The sequence below is a fragment of the Lotus japonicus genome, chromosome 1 (assembly GCF_012489685.1).
Source record: "Lotus japonicus ecotype B-129 chromosome 1, LjGifu_v1.2".
Lineage (NCBI taxonomy): Eukaryota > Viridiplantae > Streptophyta > Magnoliopsida > Fabales > Fabaceae > Lotus > Lotus japonicus.
Window position 1 is genome coordinate 108,866,058 of NC_080041.1, and position 23,386 is coordinate 108,889,443.

The 23,386-nt window shown below is 36.6% G+C and overlaps 4 protein-coding genes across 5 annotated transcripts; 1 reads left to right on the top strand and 3 right to left on the bottom strand.

Moving 5' to 3' along the window:
* Nucleotides 1-686: 686 nt before the first annotated feature.
* On the bottom strand, nucleotides 687-9,924 carry LOC130729051 (uncharacterized). Of its 2 annotated transcripts, XM_057580673.1 has the most exons (8): nucleotides 9,700-9,921; nucleotides 7,713-7,871; nucleotides 6,598-7,616; nucleotides 4,710-4,770; nucleotides 4,521-4,627; nucleotides 2,371-2,461; nucleotides 1,297-1,344; nucleotides 687-916 (listed from the first exon to the last, which is right to left on the bottom strand). In XM_057580673.1, exons 3-8 carry the CDS (start codon nucleotides 7,476-7,478, stop codon nucleotides 866-868), a joined length of 1,239 nt encoding a protein of 412 aa, XP_057436656.1. In that variant the 5' UTR covers nucleotides 7,479-7,616; nucleotides 7,713-7,871; nucleotides 9,700-9,921; the 3' UTR covers nucleotides 687-865. The 2 variants fall into 2 exon arrangements, with proteins under 2 accessions (XP_057436656.1, XP_057436655.1); XM_057580672.1 differs by having other exon boundaries at nucleotides 6,598-7,871; nucleotides 9,700-9,924.
* A 1,249-nt stretch (nucleotides 9,925-11,173) lies between these two features.
* Nucleotides 11,174-15,422, bottom strand: LOC130729053 (RNA polymerase sigma factor sigB). The gene is made up of 7 exons (XM_057580675.1): nucleotides 15,091-15,422; nucleotides 14,838-14,986; nucleotides 13,367-13,969; nucleotides 12,414-12,644; nucleotides 12,104-12,244; nucleotides 11,748-11,948; nucleotides 11,174-11,653 (listed from the first exon to the last, which is right to left on the bottom strand). The coding sequence occupies exons 1-7, from the start codon at nucleotides 15,173-15,175 to the stop codon at nucleotides 11,366-11,368; spliced, it is 1,698 nt and encodes a 565-aa protein (XP_057436658.1). The 5' UTR covers nucleotides 15,176-15,422; the 3' UTR covers nucleotides 11,174-11,365.
* Nucleotides 15,423-16,978: 1,556 nt separating this feature from the next.
* Nucleotides 16,979-19,726, bottom strand: LOC130729054 (uncharacterized). The gene is made up of 7 exons (XM_057580676.1): nucleotides 19,556-19,726; nucleotides 19,290-19,465; nucleotides 19,159-19,211; nucleotides 18,800-18,914; nucleotides 18,537-18,659; nucleotides 17,686-17,854; nucleotides 16,979-17,436 (listed from the first exon to the last, which is right to left on the bottom strand). The coding sequence occupies exons 1-7, from the start codon at nucleotides 19,664-19,666 to the stop codon at nucleotides 17,251-17,253; spliced, it is 933 nt and encodes a 310-aa protein (XP_057436659.1). The 5' UTR covers nucleotides 19,667-19,726; the 3' UTR covers nucleotides 16,979-17,250.
* An 867-nt stretch (nucleotides 19,727-20,593) lies between these two features.
* LOC130729055 (cytoplasmic tRNA 2-thiolation protein 1-like) lies at nucleotides 20,594-22,903 on the top strand. The gene is made up of 6 exons (XM_057580677.1): nucleotides 20,594-21,319; nucleotides 21,621-21,661; nucleotides 21,754-21,820; nucleotides 21,904-22,015; nucleotides 22,375-22,556; nucleotides 22,645-22,903. Exons 1-5 carry the CDS (start codon nucleotides 20,643-20,645, stop codon nucleotides 22,525-22,527), a joined length of 1,050 nt encoding a protein of 349 aa, XP_057436660.1. The 5' UTR covers nucleotides 20,594-20,642; the 3' UTR covers nucleotides 22,528-22,556; nucleotides 22,645-22,903.
* Nucleotides 22,904-23,386: the final 483 nt, after the last annotated feature.

A 23,386-nucleotide genomic window follows, 5' to 3' on the forward strand; every position in this document is an offset into this window, starting at 1 on the left:
AAATTAATTAATTTTGTAATTACATTTATGAGTAACTAAATAATTTTAACTTGCATTAACCACTAGCCATTGATAAATAATTAAATTAATATATTCATATCATCCAATTCTTCTCTCAAGATAAATCTTATAGATGATGTACAGAGAAAAGGTTATGTTCACTATTAGTAAAACAAACAACATTAAGGTAGAATACGTTATTGTATGCTATCTCAAAATCCTGCTCACCAACCGACTCTTTATGACATTATTAGTCTTTAGTTGGTCAATACTTGGCGTCAAAAATCGAAAATTTGTTGTATCTGAACTCCTATGAAATATGTATCCAAAACATATTTAAATAACTTCAATATCCATTCTCATTCTTATTTCCAAAATGACAACTTAAATACAATAATTCATAACGAGTAAACCACGTAAATAGAAGCTATAGAACAACCACAATAATTTAAGCTCTGATGATCGAGCTTCAAATACCCCTAAGTTAATGAATGTGTTTCAGAGTTGTAATTAACTTGAGAACATTCATTCCCAACCTCCATATTCTTGAGAATGCATTTTCATTACTTGAAAGTTGAAACAAACACCTAAGTTAATGAATGTTCTGTTTCATTTTAACCCGTTAGCAAATAGAAGTCGTACTATAACCACATATAATGAGGGAACTAGTAATGACAAAAAAAGAATGAAGGAATTAAAGCAGAAAAATATAGAACTTCGGATCATGAAAAATTGTTGTGAATCCATTGGCACCAAATGACTAGGAACACATCCTAAATCTGGTATGTATGAACATATTGTACAATTACAATATGCAAGAACAAAACATCATGCTTTATCACCACTATAGATTCTTCAATCACCTTTATGCTGTGCTATCTGATTTTCTCTGTTTAGAAGCAAGTCGTGGCCTCAGCTGTAAAGCAAGAATGTAAACATATCATACATGTTGTTAAACACATAAGCTATGCAATAATGATGAAAAATAGAAAAAGATAAGACAAGACTCGGTGTCTTTGAAGGTGGACACAAAGCCCCACATTCCAATATTCCTAGAAAATATTTAACTTGTCATTCAAAGTGGACCCAATAAGAAAATCCCATCGATGAACCATGTCATTTAATTGCTCTCATACCCTTTAAATCATCAAGAAAGGTTAACTAGTGTCATGAAAAATCATCATTTACACATAGCACACAAATAGAAGTATAAACCAAGAAACACAAACTACTAATTTATAGTACAGATTCCGTTGACAGAAATGCAACAATCAAAATTATGCAGTTTACGCATACCATTTCTATGTACTTAAGTTGCTTCAAAACTTGATCTGTTTCCACCTCCTGCAGCACATAAAAAGGGACACGGCTAGTGTTCAATATGAGATGGGAATTTAGAATGACAACCACAATGCAGGTTAGCAAGATATAGTTGAAAGCAACATTAAACTAGAAAACAGAAACTAAAAAATATGCAAGCTCCAAAAAAAATAAAGATTCACCAAATTATACCTTCAAATGAGACTGATTTGGTTGGGCTGACTAAGTTCAATGCAGTTTCATAATGTCTAGTTTGCAGAATTTATATTTTATAACAACCAATATTTCTCAGAAACACAAGTTCGAATTTACATATGAAAAACGTTAGAAATAAGTAACAAGAACAAAGGAAAATGGCATGCAAAGGAGACATTAAAAGATATATTCACCAATGAGACTTCGAATAACTTTTACAACACATCAACCTACCCCCTCTATATAGTAGTATTAGTAAACTCAAGATCGCTCTACTTTATGATACTGACAATTGGTCCACATCTAGTACATGCAAGACACAACAGTGACAACTAATATATATTAAATTTCGGTACAAAACATTTTAAATATATTTCCATGTATTTGAACATCCCAATAAATCCTAGACGTTTCATACATATCAATATTAATGTTTCATACAAAAAAATTAATATTCATTAGAATATAAGTTGTGTGGTGTTGAGTCCCTATTCCTTTTTTTTTTCTTTCCAGTGTTGCCATCATCACTCTGTTATGTTGTGTTCAATGCCCTGAATACATAACTCTGTGTTATACTCCTGCTATACGCAAGGACATACATATTAAGCCATATTTAATTCAGGTCAAAAAGTACTTGAATCATTAATAATTTCAAAGGAAATAATACAGACTTTAGTGAGGTTACAGAATTATATAATACTTGGTCTGATATTATATTATGTTAGAGAAGATTTGCCTTGCCTAGCAGGGTAGGAACAATACAGTAGTCTTCCCACAAGATCAAAAAGTACTAACACCTTATGATTAGATGATCAACACAGAAACAAGAAAGCTAGAGAGTTAAACTCATTTCACCTGAGGTACAGCACAATCAGCATGAGATGGATCCCAATGAATAGCACAGAAGCACTCCCACTCATCAGTTTGAACCTCAAAAAGTGGAGCCCTGCCAAACAAAAATAGTTGCTACATTGAGGCGTTTTGAGCACAATCAACAAGATATTCATTCTCACACTACACCCATTTTTCCCTTTTGTATATGAATCATCTTCACAAAGAAAGTAGCAAAATCATCGTAAGGAAATGAGCAGAAAAAGTATGTCATGATGAAGAAAAGACAATATAAACATTCAGAGTTTATGGAAAGAAAAAGATTAAGTACGTTTACTTATCCTTAGCGCTACTCTACAAGACAAAGCTTGGGTTTTACTATGATACAAAACCAAAGAATGTTTTATCAGTTTAAGGGGTACACATCTTTTCTTATTTCAGATAGAAAAAGAGGATAAGATATCCTTCTGAAAGAGAACTGGAAAAAGTAAGAACAGAAACAACCGAGACAAGATAATTAGCTAAGCAAAGCTTGCAAATTTCACTGTATATCCAACAAACTGAACAAAGAAACCCCTCTAAAATAACCATTGGCAAGTGAAAGTATCCTTTATCCATAGCAGAGGTAGTATAAGAAATTACCCTTGAAAGTTCATGCAATCCTCTATTAGAGTACTCTGATTGTACTTTGGTGTATCGAGTTAGCCATTATGTGTAGTACAACTAGTTTAAGCTTCGTGTAGAAGCTTGTCCTGTTGAGCTCTATATAAGAGCCCTTGATGTACTTTCTGAAGTTAACTAATAATAACAGAATTTTCAGAATTTTGGTTTTCTGTTTCTCTGTTCTCTCTCTACCTAATTTCTGTTATTCTCAACATCCTCACCAACCATAAGCCCCAAATAACAGTTGCATTTTTAGACTTCATAATAATATAATGCTAGTAGATACACAGTTTCTCCAATATTAGTGTTGGTGATAGCATCTATTGTCAAGGATTTCTGGCTTGATGCCTTCTTTCATTGTATTCTCCTTTATGATAAATAGAACAAAACTACAAATACATTTACATGTATTAATGACAAATTACTGGAAACAAGAAGAACTAGAGAGGAGAGAGAGAGAGAGATATGAAATTGTACTGCTATTAGAAAACTGCATAACAGAAAGTACAGTGAGCTCTTTATATCGAGCTGGGAAAGCTTCTCTAAGAAGCTTTCTTAACACTATTACATAAGCCACACAGCTGGAAGCTGAACAACAACTTATTATAAAGAGACTTAACTAGACTCAGCTATTTGTGTACATATTATCTCTAATAATTAATACTAGTTCCTAATTAGCACAACCTAAGTTGGGAATTCTAAACATCTAGTTATTCCTAACTGAATACATTTTAAACAACTAATTAGGAGAATGTGAGTACTATGCTATAAGAGAGAAAACATAAAACTAATTCTGAGCTATGATGTTGGGTTGATCTACCGGAAAAAAATTGTCTCTCTCAAAACACAAATATTATGTTCTTCAAAACAGGAGAGAACTCAAATCCTATCCTTAACTAATAGAGTAAACATCTATAATGTATTTATTGTACTTAGCTAGACTAGTTACCTTAGTTAGTGTTAGTTTCGAACAGAGACTGCTTAGCTAGTCTATAAATGTAGCATCCATTGTATCTTCAGTAACAATTCATTCAATAAGAATAGTAAAAGAATTCTGTTACTTTCTCTCTCTCTCACTCTTTCTCACACTCTCTGATTCAACTATTAACATATCCTAAGTCCTAACATCCCTAAAAATCAGCATTCAACAGTAGTAAAACCATCTAGTTTAGGCGTTTTATCCTTTAAATCCACTCTAAATGGCTCTTTTAGTCTCCTCTGCAACAGCTAATTAGCCTCACCTAAAGAAGGGCACGGATCCAACCCTTAAATTAATGGGCTGAGATTATCCATCAGCCAAGAATGTTGCTTGGGCTTTATGTAACTGCTACATTCATTGCCTACTCAAACCTAAACCCATGAGAAACAAACTTGAGTGAAGTTTGTACTGCACCATCCTACAATATTTTTTGTTCATGTTTGGCAAGGAAATAATTCTTGAATAGGAAGATCATCCTACAAATAATGAGTTATAAAATCATTCAAGACTAGAACAACCCGAGATGACTTGCCTGCGCCACTTTCCACATATAGTTCCATTGGCTCTATCTACAACCTCCTGACATTGAAGCCAATTACCAATGGAACTGAGTTTAGTTGGATTTCTCATATCCTCTTCCTGCAGAACAGAAAAGCATTGTCCACCACTTTGAGACTCAAATAAAATGCAGATCAGAAAAGCAAATAACCAAAACTTTTACCTGTAGTCTAGAAAATTCTGAAGGTTTAATTTCTAAAGGTTCAGGAAGGTCATCTTCATCACTGCCAGAAACAACAAAATAATGTTGGTAACAAAGTAATAATACCCAAAAAGGGCTAATATAGATTCCTAATGACAATGCATAAAGATAGAGACATACTAAATATGCACAATAAGAAAATCTTACTTCACCCAAGCAAAGAAAACATAGGTTACTAAATATACAGGAATGCTCCCATCAACTAAAGGGGACAGAAATCTTATGAGCTGTCCATGTGCTAATTTTGTCTCACTCAGTCTGTATCAGAAGATTTGCTTAAAAGTTATAGGCGAAGTATAAGCTTAAGTGCCTCCGCTCTATTCCAATCCATTTCCAGACATTTACAAAGATAGAGGTAATCAGTAAGGTTCGTGGAGTGCAGTAAAAACAAAGATATGTGGAAATAAAATGTCTCTAGCCAAACTTATTGGTTTTGAGTCCCTATAAAATGATCAACATATGGTTTTTGTCCCTGATTTTTAAAACAACCCATTTGTGTCCCTCATTTTTTGAAATAGCATCACTTTAGCCCTTGTCATTAACAAAATGTGGACCATACCATGCATAAAAAAGGTTGTACCAATACAAAACAACAATTACCGTGCCACTGCAGCACTTGTCTATTATAGATGGATAACATTCATCAGTTTGCATAAAACCAAAACAAGATACAAAAAAAAAACAAATATTAGAATTTGGGAGGACTAACTCAACCCAAAAGCTAGCTCTAGAGTTGACGGTTACTCTACCCATTATAAAGGCTATCTATGGCATATCTCTAGCCAATGTGGGACTTCTAACACCACATGTCAAAGGCTAAATAAAAGCGAGACTTTCAAAAGTTCAGGGACTAAAATGACTAAAACCAACATTGAACATTTTACATGGACTAAAAGCAAATTTTAGTGTATATATGAATAGCAATGTCTACGTTTCAAAAATAAATGAAGAATAGCAATGTCTTATAACTCTACTCCAAGCTAGCTCACATTGTGAGGATTAGCCAAGCCTTTTTTTAAGATTTTTTGGGCCTTATCTGTAGTCTATGTGGGATCTAACACACATCTCTCATGCCCTGGACAGGACATTTGGAGCATGGAGATTATAGGATTATTTTTTTTTCATTGTCCCGGAAATCCACGGGGTCTGGTATATTTTTGGACACCAGTGAGTGGCCTAATTGCGGATCTAGAATTCACTTTTATACCATCACGAATTTGAGCTAGGCCAAGCTCAACCCAAAAGCTAGTTCACATGTGAGGATTGCCTTACCATTCATAAGGATTTAAATAGCTATATCTCTAGTCAGTGTGGGACCTTAAGACACTCACTCACGCCCAAGACTAGACGTAAAATTTGGGCTAACTTAAACCCCAAAAGCTAGCTCAAGGGTGAGGATTGTCTTACCATTTATAAAGATTTATTTAGTTATACCTCTAGTCAATGTGTGACTTTAACACACACACCCCTCACACTCAGAACTAGACACCTGGAGCGTGAAGGTTGCAGGATTAGACATCTACTGATCTACAAGTGGGCCCAAAAAATATAAATAGTATAGGCTCATATATCATCTTAAATTCGAGCTAGGCCTAACTCGACCCCAAAAGTGGTTCAACAGTGAGGAGTGCCAAGGATTTATTCAGTCATATCTTTAGTCAATATAGGACCTTAACATAATGGAAATGCAGAATGCAGCTCCCTGTAGAATATGAACATAATTATACACCAAGCAATTCACAAAAACTAAAATTAATAAAATCTTATATTGAAAGAAATTTAAGAAAAACCTAGTACGATATCATACAAATGTGTAGTTCCAAACATCTGTGATTAAAACGAAACATACCTTCTTATTGGGCCTGACCAGTCAAATACTTCTGCTTGAAAACCCTTACCAACCCGCACGTCAGACTTATATGGCTCATTGTCTCTCAACATCAATAGAATGGGATTCAATCCATCCTTAACTGAGGCAGTTCTACATTTGGCCATTTTACTTGCGATACCTGGTGATCTGATCATTGTCTCCTTTAGAACTTTCTGCCTTTTTTTGAGACATGAATGACAAAACCACTCGTCAATTGGCAATTTTTTCAAACGAGGATTGTAGCAAGATGGATGATATGAATCTTCACAATGATCACATAAAAGCATGTTCAATGAACTGTCCAAATGACCGCATATTTTGCATGACCTGGAACAGTAACTATTACCATGGGTAATAGCACCTTCCCTGGAAGCCACATTATTTGCAACAGAATCTCCTTTAAGAAGTCCATGGCTTTTTAAAATGTTAATGCAGAAATCCATTTCTGTCAATTCCTCCCTTGTAGCATCCATAACTATTACATCAGAGGAGGAGCATTCACCAGTTTCATCCATTTCAATCTCTAAGGAATCTGAAACAAGTTCCATATTTGACTTAGAAGATGAGCAACTGTCATTTACACTGTCAAAACCTAAGTTTTTCTGTGTGGTATCCTTGGCTACTCCATCAAATAAGACAGAAGGGACAGTAGGATTTTTAACCTTTTCAAATTTGTGCTTGATTTGAAAGCCAGATGACTGATCCTCAGCTGATGATAAATGCCCAGAGGAACTTATGACTGAAGGGCAATTGGCACTTGTCCGCATATCAGTTGATCCTAGATTAAAAGCAGAGGCAACCGAGCCCTTGCGTAGCTTCTTTCTCCTGTATACCATATTAGGTGCACTATTTTCAGTCATTATACCAGCAGTTGATGGCCGGCCAAAGCTACTTAAACAGTTTGAGTTGTAAGAATCACCAGTTTTCCTTCTATCCTCTTCCGTTGGTTCAGCTTTTCTACACCAGTCAAAAGGGTGCTTATTTCCTTTCGAATACACCTGCCAAGTTTTACCACTAGGCATCCGGTCACAAAGAACATCTTCCCCATCATCAGATACATAACATAAACCAGAACGTTGTATTAACATTGTCACCTGAATCAAATTCACAAAAAAGAATATGTTGCATATTGCTACAGAGCCTCAAAGTTAAAGAGCCCAGATAACAGAGTTTCCATGTATCAAATTCAAGGTTATTGAGCTGTTGGAAGAATATCCAATCTCACCCAGTCAACACACTAATGCTCACCTGATCTGAAAATCACAAACAAAAGTAGGAAACAATATTAGAAACAACTCGATAAAAAGGGCAAACAGATTTGCATTCATAAATAACTAGCAACACCACTATCTTTAGCCATAAAAAAAACATATGACTCAAATTTTTAATTTACTATAATTTGAAAACTTCAAAATTTCAGGATCGAGGCTTAACAACACCCTGCAAACTAAACGAATACCTTCTACATAGACCTGACTAAGTGCATGTACACACACAAAGAATTGATCATTTGAAGACAAACCCAATAATGGATGTTAAATTTGCTCAATCGACCGATTAGAAACCTCCACTAATTTTCAAGTTTTCTAACAGAACAATTTAGTGGCATAAGCCCACAACAATTCTTTACTTCCAACTCCTCAATTAAATGGAGCCAATAGTTTTCCCATATGTCAACGGTCAAGTTCCTATGAAAACCAACCCAACAAGCTTAAATTCTAATTTATATCAAATATTCTAATTCAACCGGTTCCCAAAAGAAATAATCTTTCAATGTGTCTGTTAGGTTATAGGTTAGGAAATAACCCTACAGAAGAAATAAAAAAGAGAGAACAGAAGAAGAGAGATGATAGACGAAAACAATTCTAATGTATTCAGACAAGGAGAACCTCTGGAATCTGGAGCGTGTAATATGTAGGAATAAACATTTGCGGGTGGCCATATACGGGTGGTATCCGCTTAACGGATCTAGGATAAGCTCCGATACCATGTTAGAATTTGAGAAGCTGAACTCAACCCAAAAGCTAGCTCAAGAGTTGAGGATTGCCATCCCATATATAAGGGTTATCTTGGTCATATCTCTAGTCAATGTGAGACTACTCAACACTAACACTACTAAAGAAATAAAGATAGACTTAACTACTAAGAAATAAAGATAGATTTCAGATAGGGATAGACTACCAACTAACAGATACAAATAAACTAAACTCCTGCCCACAACTTAACTAGGCCCAATATTTAGAACCCTGCAATAGTGGTGCTCGGTGGTGGTTGGATGCTCTGGCAGGTCGGACCAATTGTTCGGTTAGGAAATAACCTAATAGCAAATATAAAAAAAGAGAGAAGAGAAGAAGAGAGATGATAGACGAAAACAATCCTAATGGATTCAAACAAGGAAAACCTTCTTTCGAAGGGGAAACCACTTCCAAGGGAAAATCTCTTTACAAACTCTATTATTCAATTCAATTCATACTCTAATCTAAGGAGGGTACTCCTATTTCTAATAAACTAACCCTACTGAAGAAATAAAGATAGACTACCAACTAACCCTAAACCTAATTGTTCCATATTATGCCAATCGCCCAATCCTAGCACGAAGCACATGTGGTTGATCTCAGGATTTGCGAAATGCCATTCAAATCGCATGACCAATTAGAATCTATTTGAAGCAAGGAAAAGGAGATTCACAATTCACAAATATGAACCACCATGGCAGAACTCTTATGATCCATCAAAACTTCCCAAAGCAGATGGAAAGAATAGCTTCTTTATTTAAATAGAAGGCGATTTCGGAAAGTTCTTGATGATGGCTTCCTACCAGATATAAGATAAAACCTATGCATCTCACCAGGTTCCAATTCCAAATCCTCTTTCTTTGGTAAAAATCCCAATGTTTCCATTCCTCATAAAACTAAATTTATGCAATATACAGGATTGAACGCAGAGTTAATGGCAACAGCATCTATAATACGGTAAAATACATATACAGTTAAACCCCTATGGCCATAAAGTAGACAGTAATTTGAACCTTCAATGTCAGGAAAGAAATTGCGAACTGTAAAAGAAGAACAACATCAATACCTAATCGGATCAACCGTGAACGAAGGGATGGCTTCCACGCACAGAGAGTTGGGACTTGAGACCTCAATACATGTACGCTTCTTTTGTTTGTAGGGAATTTAAATGAAAAGATTTTGGGGGGTTGGATTTTGTGATGAAAATGAACTTCTATTGGTTTTATAAGTGGGAGAAGGAAGGGTGTGTTTGGTTGAGGGGGAGGAGGAGGGAGGGATTTTAATTCTTATTATGTTTGGTTAAGCGGAGGAGAGGAAAGGTCACGCGAAATAATCACTTTCTTGTTTGATTTATGAGGGGAGATGAAGAGTTGAAGGATTATAAAACAAAATTACTCTAATTATCCTTACTCTCAAGACGGGTATTTTTATCTAATGAAATGTTCCCCCTCCAATTTCTTCAATTTTTTTAGGGGGGACTAAATTGAGTTATGAGGGGTTTTGTCTCTCTTCTCTCATAAAAACTAAACCAAATATGATCAGTTTTACAAAATTCTGTCATTCTCTTCCCTCCAACCAAACACTAGTAACCATGTTGATGTCTTTTGTTAGTCTTTTTCATATACACTGCATCTACGAAGAACATGGAGTGGTTTATTTTGGTAAAGTGTAAAACTCTATGGTGTATTAGGTTATGTTGCTACTTAAATAAGGGATATGTATATCATTGAATTTCTGCTTGGTTTTGGATTTTATTAACATATCTTGTTATTTTAGCAATGTTGAAAATACAGAGGGAATTCTGCAGGTTTTTTTCTTCTATAAAATTTTGGAAATGTTTTTGCCTTGCAAAGTTATCTCGAGGAAATGAGTTGTGTGAGAATAGGCTTACCATGCTAGGGTAATAGTTTATGTGTCGATCACAACTAAAGTTTTGAGTTGTGACAATGGCGATGAATGTTTATGTACAAATTTATCAATAGAACAATCTGATATTAGATAAAGAAAAAAACCTCTTGGGAGTCTTAAGTTCAATAACTTAAGAGATTTTAATTCTTATTATGTTTGGTTAAGCGGAGATAAGGGAAAGTCACATGAAATAGCCACTTTCTTGTTTGGTTCATGAGGGGAGATGAAGGATTATACTCTAGTTATCCTTACTTTTAAAAGATTTAAAACTCATGAGTGGTATTTTTGTCTAATGATTCCCCTCCAATTCCCTCAATTTTTTTAGGGGAACTGAATTTGAGTTATGAGGGGTTTCGACTTTCTCCTCTCCTAAAAACTGAACCAAATATGATAAGTTTTACATACGCAGCTAACTGCTGTTTAAGAAGCTCATACACTGCCATTGTTGAATTTAAAGTATTAAGCGGACATTATGACGATACTGAGGCCACTTGGTTAGGTTCATCATCTGAGCTTGGTTATCTTCATGAAAAGAAGTGCTAGGTAGAGTACTTCCCTGAAATATTTTTGCCATATTCTAAACTAACTCTTATTTGGTTCGACTCAATCACGTACATTAAAGAATGGTGAACTCATAGTCAAAAGCTGCTCCTTTGTGTATATATCCATTTCCTAGTATACTAAGCACGACATTTTGTTTTCTCTATAGGAGGATGAAGAAAAAATGGAGGAAGAATATTCAGACGAAGAGAAGAACAAAGGGATCAGGACCTCACAGGCATTAAATAAGCTAACTCACCCCAGCGTTTCAATATCAATATTTGCTAGGATTGTGAAACCAAATACTGCTGCAAATGCTTGTTTCTCTTCTTGTTCTTTAGTTTCCTAAAAGCACAAGACTCAATTTGCCTAATTCTCTCCCTACTCACACCTAACATTTCTCCTATCTCTTGCAGGGTCTTCATCCTTCCATCATCCATACCAAATCTCCATCTAATGACCTGCTTCTCTCTTGGATTTAGACTGTCCAGTACCTTTTCCAAGTCCTTCTTCATGAATTGCTTAATGAGCTGTTCTTCAGCTGTTTCAGCCTCAGGATCAGCAATTACTTCCTGGTAAAAACATGATAATCAGCCAATTGAACTTCACATGAGGGGAAAAAGTTTTTCTTTCTGAAGCATAAATTTGAACTAGTTTAGGACAGACCGAAGGTTTAAGATTCTGGTTGATCCCAATCTTCTGTTCCAGAGATCTGGGAGCTTTTGGGGTCAAAAGTACAGCACTAAGCCTCTTCATTGACAGCCCAGTTGCTTCGGCAACTTCTTCATCATCAGGGTGTCTTCCATTTTCACTATACAATTGTTTTCTTGCCTCCTTCACTCTGTAAGTCGCCTCCACCATGTGAAACTGCCAAACAAAAAAAATATTGCAATTTAGTCGATTATAAACATTACAGCAATTTTAACTCATATAACCAAGATTAGCTATTTGGTTTTTGCAGTTTTTAAAGGACATACTTTGATGCATGGTCATAAAGAAACTAATCAAAGATAAATACTCACTGGCAGGCGAATAGTTCTTGACTGATCAGAGAGTGATTTCCGAACTGCCTGTTTAATCCACCAATGAGCATAGGTCGAAAACTTAAAACCCTTGGAAGCATCAAACTTCTCTGCACCTCTTACAAGACCTCGGCATCCTTCCTGTAAACCAATGAAAAGGGGTTAAATAGTTAATTACCGGTAACATAAAAGTCACCATGTTTTCCATAATTATTGAAAGGGAAAAGGGAAAAGGGAGGGAATATCAATCCTTATATATGAATTAATCTGCATTTTATTTAAGCAAAAAACTATAGAGGTGATAATATACCTGGACAAGATCTTGCAGATTCATCCCAGCTCCCTGATAATTCTTAGCAATTGATATGACGAGTCGTATATTGCTTTTAATCATCTTTTCTTTACAAAATATGCCATAATTTAAACGTTTTCTCAGGGTCTTTTGATCTACCCCTGCAACTGCAGCCCATTGGGCAAATGTGGGCTGATCACCACACTTTTCTGCAAGATCCTCCTGGAGTTTTTCAAGCTTTATTAGGTCCTGGATTATATTGACATGAAAAGAGTGAAATGAGTTAGATAACACTAGCAAAATACTAAAGTTTTAAGTAAAATATAATTTAGTTTACTAAAACCCAAACCATAATCAGAAAAAAAAAACTACAAATATTTATAACTTTAAGTATTACAATCTCCTAAAATATAAATAGTTTATGATAAATACAATCTGCATGAGCTGATTCACAATAATTAAATGAACACTATGTTCCTTGTAACATCCGTTCCCTTCCTGGATAGTTCACAACTACAGAAGCACCCAACTAGCCAGTAGCAAGTATCTTGAAGATCACCCTAACCAATAAATAAGGATTTAGCTCCTCTGAAGTGAGGGAGTTACTTTAGATGGTAAGAAGGGTTAACCTTTAAATACTCAGAGGTTGAGACAGACCAAGGAAACTATGAGCCAAATCAACCTGAGAGATTAAGAAATACACATTCTGTCCTTGAACTTAGTACAAAACAGAGAATTATGGTATTGTATAATCCATGTAACTGTTTAATGCAAAAGGCTTGTTTGCTGTTGTTATTGTTGTGAATACTGATTCACATAATCATAAGCTTAGCATGCACTCTATGAAGATTTAATATAGATTATTAGCATAAGGTAATTTAGGAGGATATGGACTATGAAGGGCATGAAGAGCATGTTTGATTCTCTACAAGATTGCTACTAATGCAACATCACTAACATGCAAACCCCACCTGTATTCCTTCAGACAACTCAATTTCTTCAGTTGGGGTCAGAAGCCTAGTAGCTCTAGTTGTTGTTCTTAAGTAACGAAGTGGATCAGAATAGTCTACTTCTTGCACGGGAACACGCTTTTTCCTGCTGGTGGAGCCAGACTTGAAAGACACAATATTTGTTGTAGCTTTCTCAGTCGCTCTGACTCTTTTAGCTTTTCTTTCTGTTTGGCGGCTAGATCTTGCAGTTATACTATTGGAAAGCTCTTCCTGCTCACGCTCAAGTTCCTCAAGGGTAGGCTCCGCATCATCAAACTCCTCTTCACTGGGGCTTATGTCAACAGCTTCCATTACTTCTGCTCCAGCACCCATGGATCCTCCTGCTACAACATCTTCTGCTTCCATATGTTGAATCCAATTGAGAAGTAAATTATCAGATTTGGAAGGAACTTGTGGTCTATACCCTGCTTCGGCTGGGGGCCTCTTTTTTACTAGTAGAGCCGCATCCTTTGCAACCTTCGCAGCCGCTTTAGCAAGAGCAAGAGCTTCAGAAGCAGCAGCAGCTATTACAGCATCTTCACTGCTGATCAGTGATTCTGCAGACGACGTTGCTTTAAAGTTTGCCTGATGAAAGGAATAAATAAAATTAGTTTACGGGTAAGGTTGATATATCAACTCTCTCTGCATGGCTGAACAGCTATAGAAATTATCCAAAAGTAAAATGCCGATTCACCCTTGAAATTTGCATTTGAATAAACTTAAGAAAATAGTTCAAAACCGCCAAATACAAGTCTAAAACAGTTCTTACTCGTGACTCGGTTGACAGTGAAAACAATATGACTATTTAAGAGGGATTACAGTACATAAATATCATGAAAAAAAAAAGTTAACTTTAAATAATTCTTTTGGTATAAGAAAGTTTTGGGGGTATTGCAATATCAGAGCAGGGCACAAGCTGCAATAAGAGCTCACAATAGCACTCACGGATGAGCTACCAATGAAGGCCTACCAGAACGAATGAACCCATGACCTGTTTTTATGAAGGGTGAGGTGGTTCAATCTTAAGTGAAATTTCAATTACTAGAGTCCCCGTTTGGAAGAGCTTATTTGAGCTTATTTGATAGCATAAACGCTTGTGTAAGTTTTTGGGAGAGCTTATGCAAACAACTTATGGTAGGCCATAAGCTGTTTTGAGCTTATTTTCATAAGCTACTCAGGATAGCTTATGAAAAAGAGCTTATGCTTATATATAGCTTATTTTCAATTTATTTCAATAAATTTTTAAAAATAGATTATGAATAAATAAGCGCTTAATTAAGCTGTTTTCCCAAACGGGGCCTAAAGGAATGTTGGTAAACTCTATACCAAATGCAACCCTAAACAAGACAAGTTGAGTACTTAATCATAACCTGGCCTGCATTTGAACACTATGAATATCCAAGTGGAATTATTGGAAGGGGAAGATTAGATTGATTATTGACAAACATGTAACCTGCGTGGAGGGATAGGGCCAAGGCGTGTTTGGAGCATCTAATTCCAACTCGGTTGGCAGATTAAGGAGTGCCGCTGATGATTTTGATACTGAAGTTGTGGCTAACAAAACACATTGAGGCTGGAAACACAAATTTGGTCTTGTTTTCGCTGCAACACAAAAATAACAAGTCAGGGAGAAATAGAATAGAATGAATTCACAGCATATCCATTTGGAAATGGGAATCGTGAGAGAGAGATTTAATTAACAGTACTTATGAATAGATGGTGATGGTTATGATGATGCGTAGGAGGAGAGGGATGAGGATGGCACTTGAAGTGTGGCAATAAACACGACATTCTTGTCTGTCACTCCGATCGGAGCGATGAAACTAACAACGTAAGACGAAGTAGAACATCAACAACAACAACAACAACAACAACAACAACAACAACAACTTGGTTTTGTTTAAGGTAATGTTATCAACGAGATTCATAGGCGAGGCAAGAAAGAGGGTGAGGTGGGTTGGGAAGGGAATGGAACTATGGAAGGGAAGAGAATTGGTGCCTCTGAGTGACACAACAGCTCATTCGGATAAGAGGGTGAGGTGAGGTTGAAAGGATTTAGTACAATATCTCACCCCATTTTCTTACTTTTACCTTTACCCCTCCCTCGTCTCTTTGAATTGTTGGTCACCAATATCTCAAATCATTTGCACCTTCAATAGTATGAGAGACTAATTGCCCTTTTCAAATACAATATTCAATATCAAATTTAAGGTTAAATTGTTTAAGTTTAAAAATTAACTAGGTTAGTTCGATCATTACGTAGTGTGAATGGTGAAGAATTTGTTTTAACAGTTCTATCACTCAATGTGATCTTTGAGCTTCGTGAGGATTAGTCTCATGACTTCCGGGTGTGGATGCCATGAAAAAACAAAAAACACTACTAGGTTAACCACGTTGGATGACATAACGGTTCAACACTTCGTGCCTTAAGTATGTGTGGTCAAGGGTTTAATTCTCGACTCTTGTGAGAGGAAAAACTCATTAATGAGTCACCTACCAATTAGTGCATTGAACATAGAGCGAGATATTATTCTCACGGCTACTACTTTTGTGAATTGATGTCTTGGATAAGACCCCCCCAAAAAAAAAGGGCTAGGTTAGTTTCTCACATTATAATTTATATCAATCTTTTAAAAATCGAACCGATCATTGAACTGATAAAGACAATGGTTCATAGTTCAATAATTCAATTGTGGTTGAACCATAATTGATCTGATAATAATTTATCACCAAAAATGTTAAAAAGTTAACTTATAGTAAATTTTAAATTGACATAAAATCATCATATTATAATTTTTTACAAGATAAAAATGAATAATACTAATAATAATAATATTAAACATGTGGCTATTATATTTTATTCAAATAAATGTATAAACATGTGGCTATCATATTACTAGTTGCTCATCTTGGCTAAGGGCGTAACTTAGGGTGTTTTCATCCACTACGTACCATCCAAAGTTAGCGGTTCTCTGATCGAAAAAGAAATGTGACGCTCAAAGCCTTAGCTATAGTACACAAGCGCATTCCCACCGGTCCAATTGAACAACATGTCAGAAGATCTAACAGTTCTCCTCCTTCTTCGATGAACCTCATATCCTTCATGACGCCCAACCTCAAACACCCCACCTGCAAAACTTTCATTACCCAACCCTATAAAAAGGTGGGTTAAACATTGGACAAGGTAAACAAATCTTCATCCCTAACTTCATGCTTCTCCCCATGTTCTAAATTGAGCATCGGAGTGTCATTGCAAGTCCCCCATCCAGAGTGACTCGATGATGGAGGAGTTTCCACTAGGCTCGGAGAATCACCTTATTGGCTAGAAGAACCATCATGCCTTACAGTTCCTTTTTCACTCCACACACTCTCGGGTAATTTGGTCATGTTTGCTTGATCAAATATCATCTTCATGTGTCTCCCTTAATTTCAAACATACACTATGACCGGGCATTGAGAGGGACAGCCATGAAGTCGAAACATTTGAATCAGCTGAAATCAAGTGAATTTATCTCATTTCAATACTAAAACAACTAGGATCCTGTACCATAGAGTGGGCGGTGGTTCTTAGAACTTATTTCTTTGGAAGCAATATACAAGAAAGGCCGGGGATATTATATAGTATTGACTTTTAACAAATTAAACAACAACCAAATCCAGTGCCACGAATGCAAGAAGAAAGAAAAAAAAATGAAAATCATTTTGTATAGTGGCATAGCAAACAGCAAAAATCTTATCTCACAAAACTATACAGGTCACCCGATGCATTGCACTCGATCCAAAACCAATTTTATGGGATATTATTGCCCATAAGGTCGTACTAATAAAATGACATGACTTGGATGAAGTGCTCTAAAATCTTCAAGTCATTTGAGGAGGTGTTCTATCCAGTGCTCCAACACGTCAGGGGAACCATACCATGGTCTCATTGCATCATCTGAACCCACTGGTGAGTGATAAACTCCATCCAAGCAAATGTTAAGTGCGCCATCAAGGTAAGCTGACACTTCGGGCACAACACCATCGCCCCATACATCTGCTTGCCCACATACCTGACAAACGCTTATACCTTTGGTCAATATAATTGCCTCATTACTGATCTATCTGTCATATGATAGCAGTTTACACACTATTAGCATGTTCGGATTAGCTTCTTTTTCCTCAAAATCAATTCAGATACCCAGAAACTATTCACAATTCCTTCTCCTCAGAATTGATTTTGGATAAAGAAGTGTAGCAAAATTTCCAAACATGCGCTATAATTTTGGTTATAAATGAACTTTTAAGACAACTGCATTCACCTGCTTGTATCCTTGCCCAACAAAGCGAGCACGTAATGTTGTGTCAGGTGGAGGAGTAGTCTCAGTGCTCATGATAGCAGCCTCAGAACCTAGCTGAGAACTAGTAGTAGGAACTGCAGCCTCAACATTTGGATTTGACTTGCCAAAAATCCGAGCCCCTTCAATATACCTTCAATTTGTAGTATGCAATTAAAATCCATATTTCAGCATACTTGGAATGAATAACTGATTCTCTAGTAAGTTATCTTTCTTTCGCATGGTCTGCATTTTATGAAGCATAGCCGTTATCATCAAAACATTATGTCTCAAATAGGTCTACTTCTCTGGGATATAATTAGAAAATATAATGTGAAACTGAAAAGGAAAATTAATAGACTGAATGATGTAGTTGATTCTATAAATACAGTAACACCAATGAGAAATAAACAGAATTGAGAAAGAATACAGGTTTCCTGTTAACTTTTGACTGCATGGTTCAAGCAATACACTAGTATTTACTGTTCTTTTACCGAATCAATCAAAACCGGTGTCACTCCTTTGAAACACACAAAAAACTTAACCCAAAAATGCAGAATACAATTTTGTAAATCTTAAGCATGCAAGATGTAGTCAACCCAAAAAAGCATGACACAGTTCCATCTTTACGCTAGAGATTCTTTCTGCAGGATATATTCAAGGATCAGCTACACAACTGAATATCTTCATAGCAGCACATCACATCTCAAAAGAGTCTCCTCAACATTGCATGGAAATAGAGCACTGAACAGCTCAGTAATTGAACTGGGAAAACAATTTGTAATTATCCACCAATTAAGGACTCCAGAAAAAAGAGAGAGTAAAACTTTCTTCACCTTCCTGCTATACACACGTACTTCAGTTGCGGGGTATAAACAGCTTTAGAGCAATTTTGTTCAACATAATCAAGGAGACCCCGTGTTTGATCAATAACACCTGGCACACCTTTTGGTGGTGGGCTGAAAAGAATGGTAAAAGATAGCTTGATTAGGAGTTAACAATCATAACAGACTACAAGATAGACACTTGAAGATGGAGAAGCATCTATCATTAGCCAGCTATCATACTAGGATCCAATAGCCATCTGAAAGGAAATTACAGGTGAGGGGTTCCAAGAGTCAATAACAAGGATATATGGGACAGCCCAAATTCTTCCATATATACACGTGCAAGCCACCCTCCTGCCGAGTGCCCAATCAATGATAAATTTTCACCTAAAATAAGATTGTTTATTCAGTCTTAGATATCGTACGGCGGACAAATTCAGTGTGTGTCAGTGTCACAAAGAAGTGATGTGGAAGAGAGAACAAGTGAATTGGTTAAAATTTGCCAGTTGAACAAGTGCTTAAAACAATGATACACAATGATCTAAAGTCATTTGTCAAACATCCTTAATGAAGCGGCAGTACATGAGACAATCAAACTGATCAATAACAATAATAATGCAGAATGTTATACCTTGAGCCAGGTCCTTAGCCTCTTGAACAGCATCATGAACCCTCTGGAAATACCTAGTGAAACACAAGTACAATGATTTATAGTAGAGAAAACACACAGTTGGAAAAGACAGAGTATAGATAGGAACGAACCAATCGAGGACAGGCCTGGGTTGAAGAGTGCCACGCCAGTAAGTGGGGTCGATCAAACCAGCGGCATTCCGGAACCAATCAAGCCTTGAAACCTTAGCCACCACGGTGGGCACTCCGTACTTATCGTTCAACGTTTGCTCCAACTTCTGGTAGTCACCTGAATTGTTCCCTAAGCCCTGAATGAATGGAAGAATGAATTCAGACACAAAATCACAGAGTCAAAAAATGACTATACGAGAGAGAGAGAGAGAGAGAGAGAGGGTTACCGGGAGAATAACGGCGGGGCGATAGGTGGAGGAAGAAGCAAGTGGTAGTGACGGGTTGCTTAAGCATTTGGGTCTCTGCGGATGCGGATAGATGGAGAGACTGACAGCCATTTCGCTCCACAAACCATATTGTCACCCGCTGTTTCCTTATTTCTATCTGTTTTCTTGACACTTATGACATGTTCCATTTTTACACCATATAAATGTTTACCTAATGTCTTCCCAAGAGTTCAATGGTTACTAATCGTTATCGAACTCTCAACCTATAAGTTTAAATAATTACATTTTACTATTGCCACAGACACTCGTGAAATAAAAATAGACAACTTAAAAAATAATTAAAATAAAAAATATATTTGAAACATATCACAATTGTGATTAATTATTCACAATTATGAGGATTCAATAAGATTGCTTACAATAACTTCATATACTAGAATGAGTTAGTGGAAACAAACATGATCATAATTCATTTCAAACCCTTAGAAATTTTAAGCAAGAGCAACCATAAAAGTTACAAATATGTGATAAAAGCCTTAAAAATTAATTTACTCAGATGTAACATTCACTAGAATATGATTTTATTTTAAAAGAAACTAATGAACTCAATGAGCAACTTTAATGTGTTCTCCTCTCATTCCTTAGGTTATAAGCTCTAACTCTATTTTTTTAGGTTAAACCCCTTGACGACGATGAGAACCCACATATCGACGCATTTTAGGGTTTATCTGTCTCAATTAGGGCTTGAGGCGTAAAGGTGGATGAATTGACAATTCCCTCATCCGCTTTCTTGATTAGGGCCTCGGTGATGACGACAGTCCAAGGGAGGTGGAGAGATCCTCGTTTGTTTTGATGATGGAGGTGTCGATGTGGAAGGTGGTGTTTTAGGGTTAGTGAGTGAAATAATAAAGATGAGTACTGAAGAAGAGGATTGAAACTCGAAGATTATGTTAAGTGGATAATCTCTCCAAACAAATATTTTTCCAAACATAAACCTCTACTTAAATATCAAATCAAATATAACACGATTTTGATAATTGATAACGAGGGTGTAGGGTTTGGTGATATCTGCTAACAAAGGTGAGTAATGGAAGGTGAGGGTGAGAGGAAAAGAAGAAGTTTATGCTGCGTATGCAATGAAAGAAGACCTTCCCTGAAGAGGCCCAAAACACTCGAACACATTTGCAGGGAATGCTTCTACACCGTCTTCGAGGATGAGATCCACCAAGTCATCGTCACCAACAACCTCTTCCGCCGCGGCGAACGCGTCGCCATCGGTGCTTCCGGCGGCAAAGACTCCACCGTACTCGCTTACGTCTTATCCAAACTCAACCGCGTCCACGATTACGGCCTCCACCTCTTCCTCTTGTCCGTCGACGAAGGCATCACCGGCTACCGCGACGACTCGCTCCAAACCGTTCACAGAAACCAGATTCAGTACGGTTTGCCCCTCCAAGTCGTCTCCTACATGGACCTCTACGGTTGGACCATGGATGACATCGTCAAGCTTATTGGTCTCAAGAACAACTGCACGTTCTGCGGTGTCTTCCGCCGTCAGGCACTTGATCGCGGTGCTGCTCTTTTGAAAGCTGATAAACTCGTTACTGGTCATAATGCTGATGATATTGCAGAGACTGTTCTGCTTAATATCTTAAGAGGTGATATTGCTAGATTGAGTAGATGCACTTCAATCACCACTGGTGAAGATGGTCCAATCCCTAGATGCAAGCCTTTCAAGTACACATATGAGAAGGAGATTGTAATATATCCTTGAAAAAAGCTTTGTTGTTGTCTATTGGATGATGATCATACATAGTTATCGATAGCGCGCTGCTATCGCGCCGTCGTGTAGTGTTGTGGACCCCTGCTGCGACGGGATTGCGGCCGCGAATTTCGCGGCCAATAGCGGCCTTCCCTTGTATGGGATTTCATTTTTGGGGGTCATCCGCGACAGGCCGCAATCCGCGATTGACTACTATGTGATCATATATGTTTATCATTTCGCTTCATTACATATGATATGATCTTCCTAGTTTCTGTTGTTAATCCTTGACCAGTTGATTACGTATGCGTATTTCAAGAGGCTGGACTACTTTTCGACAGAATGTAATGTTTATCTTTCAAATGTATGATGTGTGAATTTTATTTGTATATCAAACTCCCAAACTTATGATATTCTATTGAAATGACAATTTCAGGTATTTATTCTCCAAATGCATATCGTGGTTTTGCTCGAGAGTTTATCAAGGATTTGGAAAGAATGAGGCAAGTAGTAGCTCTGCTTCCGTCTTTTATTTAGTTATTTGACCACCATTGTATTGAATTGAGGACCTTATCATGAAATGCAGACCTAGAGCCATTCTAGACATCATCAAATCAGGGGAGAATTTCAGGATCTCTACTACCACCAAAATGCCGGAGCAGGGAACATGTGAACGCTGTGGTTATATTTCTAGTCAGGTATTTTCCTGAATATCCCCCCTTGGTTGAATATTAACAATGTGTATGAGAACCTCATGTGAACTGAGTTTTATTTTATGTATACGTTCCAATCAAAGATTGATGGTTCGTTTGTATAACATCATGTCAAATTAGTCTTACCTTAATACTACTGTAAATATGCTTTCACTTAGGCTTGTGCTTGATTTACCTTGAAGATTAGTTTGTTTTTTTTTTTGCCTTCTTTGGGCCGTATTGTTTAGTCTATGATGTTGCATTCTTAGTCCTGAAGGTCTTGTTTGGTCTTTCTCCGTCTTTGATTTCATTCTTGGATCATATGAACTAGAAAAGTTGAGGTAGAATAAATGTTTCATGTGCAGAAATGGTGCAAAGCTTGTGTTCTACTTGATGGATTGAATCGAGGTTTGCCTAAGCTGGGAATTGGACGGAGTCGGGGTGGTATTGGTGGTAAGGATGGAAATGAAGGTGGAAAGAGCATCGAGAGCAAACAATGTGGAACTCTGGATTTCTAATTTGCCATATAGGCTTCATATGAACTCTGGTATTTTGATTAATTGAACATATCCTTTGAATTGTAGTTGACAAATCCATGAGCTATCTGGTTGATCTCATCTTAATTTGGTTGATAGAGTTCCATGAGTTGACTAGCTGAAGATATTTGACAAGTGGAGAAACAATATATATTGATTGGAGACTCTCCTATAGTTTGATGTAGAGAGCACAGACGACCGCAAAACTACCACAAGATTAGATACTTTACCTGCTGTTAATCAAATCATCTTCATCACTTAATGTATGTTTTTGTAACTTTGTTCTTAAACATTGGTCACTGTTGAGGGCTTATACAAACTGGCATTTGTGTAAATGCATGTTAGTTGATCTTCAAAATTCTTTTTAACCAAAGATTTAAATAATTTCCCCAAGAAACAATGTATGCATTTTTATTTGAATGCCAATTGACTCTGCCATAAAAAAGGATGAAGTTATATTACCTTTTTTTATGATTGAATCTTCAAATGATTGTCCAGCTGATCATATCCCAAATGCATATCGCTCAGTCTCCAGAGGCGGATAACTGGTGGTAATGGTTCCACTGAATAGTTGACAAATTTATTAAGTATAATTATACCTAACCTTAATATATGAACTTAGCTGCAACTAGAATTTGATCACCAAAAAGAAGTTTCTCACTATTGTTGAACAAGTTGATTCTAAAACAAGGTATTTCAAATATTCAAACACCTAACTATTGTTGTTTGTTAATATTGGATGAAAAATCTTGGAACTTGCATGTGTTTAAGAAAAAAAGCATGCAATAATAACTTTTTAAATAGAGGAAAAGGATGATGCACCGACGGTGTAAATTTTTTT

Coding starts and splice junctions, on each gene's coding strand:
- LOC130729055 (XM_057580677.1), top strand. CDS start 20,643: ATGGAAGGTGAGGGTGAGAGGAAAAGAAGAAGTTTATGCTGCGTATGC. Junction 21,320..21,620: donor TATGAGAAGGAGATTGTAAT/ATATCCTTGAAA, acceptor CCAGTTGATTAC/GTATGCGTATTTCAAGAGGC. Junction 22,016..22,374: donor GTGGTTATATTTCTAGTCAG/GTATTTTCCTGA, acceptor TTTCATGTGCAG/AAATGGTGCAAAGCTTGTGT.
- LOC130729051 (XM_057580672.1), bottom strand. CDS start 7,706: ATGTTAATACAACGTTCTGGTTTATGTTATGTATCTGATGATGGGGAA. Junction 4,771..6,597: donor TGGTCAGGCCCAATAAGAAG/GTATGTTTCGTT, acceptor TGTTTCTGGCAG/TGATGAAGATGACCTTCCTG. Junction 4,628..4,709: donor CAGAATTTTCTAGACTACAG/GTAAAAGTTTTG, acceptor TCTGTTCTGCAG/GAAGAGGATATGAGAAATCC.
- LOC130729053 (XM_057580675.1), bottom strand. CDS start 15,175: ATGTCGTGTTTATTGCCACACTTCAAGTGCCATCCTCATCCCTCTCCT. Junction 11,949..12,103: donor CAAGAACTATTCGCCTGCCA/GTGAGTATTTAT, acceptor TTTGTTTGGCAG/TTTCACATGGTGGAGGCGAC. Junction 11,654..11,747: donor ACCAGAATCTTAAACCTTCG/GTCTGTCCTAAA, acceptor TGTTTTTACCAG/GAAGTAATTGCTGATCCTGA.
- LOC130729054 (XM_057580676.1), bottom strand. CDS start 19,666: ATGGCTGTCAGTCTCTCCATCTATCCGCATCCGCAGAGACCCAAATGC. Junction 19,212..19,289: donor CCCAGGCCTGTCCTCGATTG/GTTCGTTCCTAT, acceptor GTGTTTCACTAG/GTATTTCCAGAGGGTTCATG. Junction 17,437..17,685: donor TTGGGCAAGGATACAAGCAG/GTGAATGCAGTT, acceptor AGCGTTTGTCAG/GTATGTGGGCAAGCAGATGT.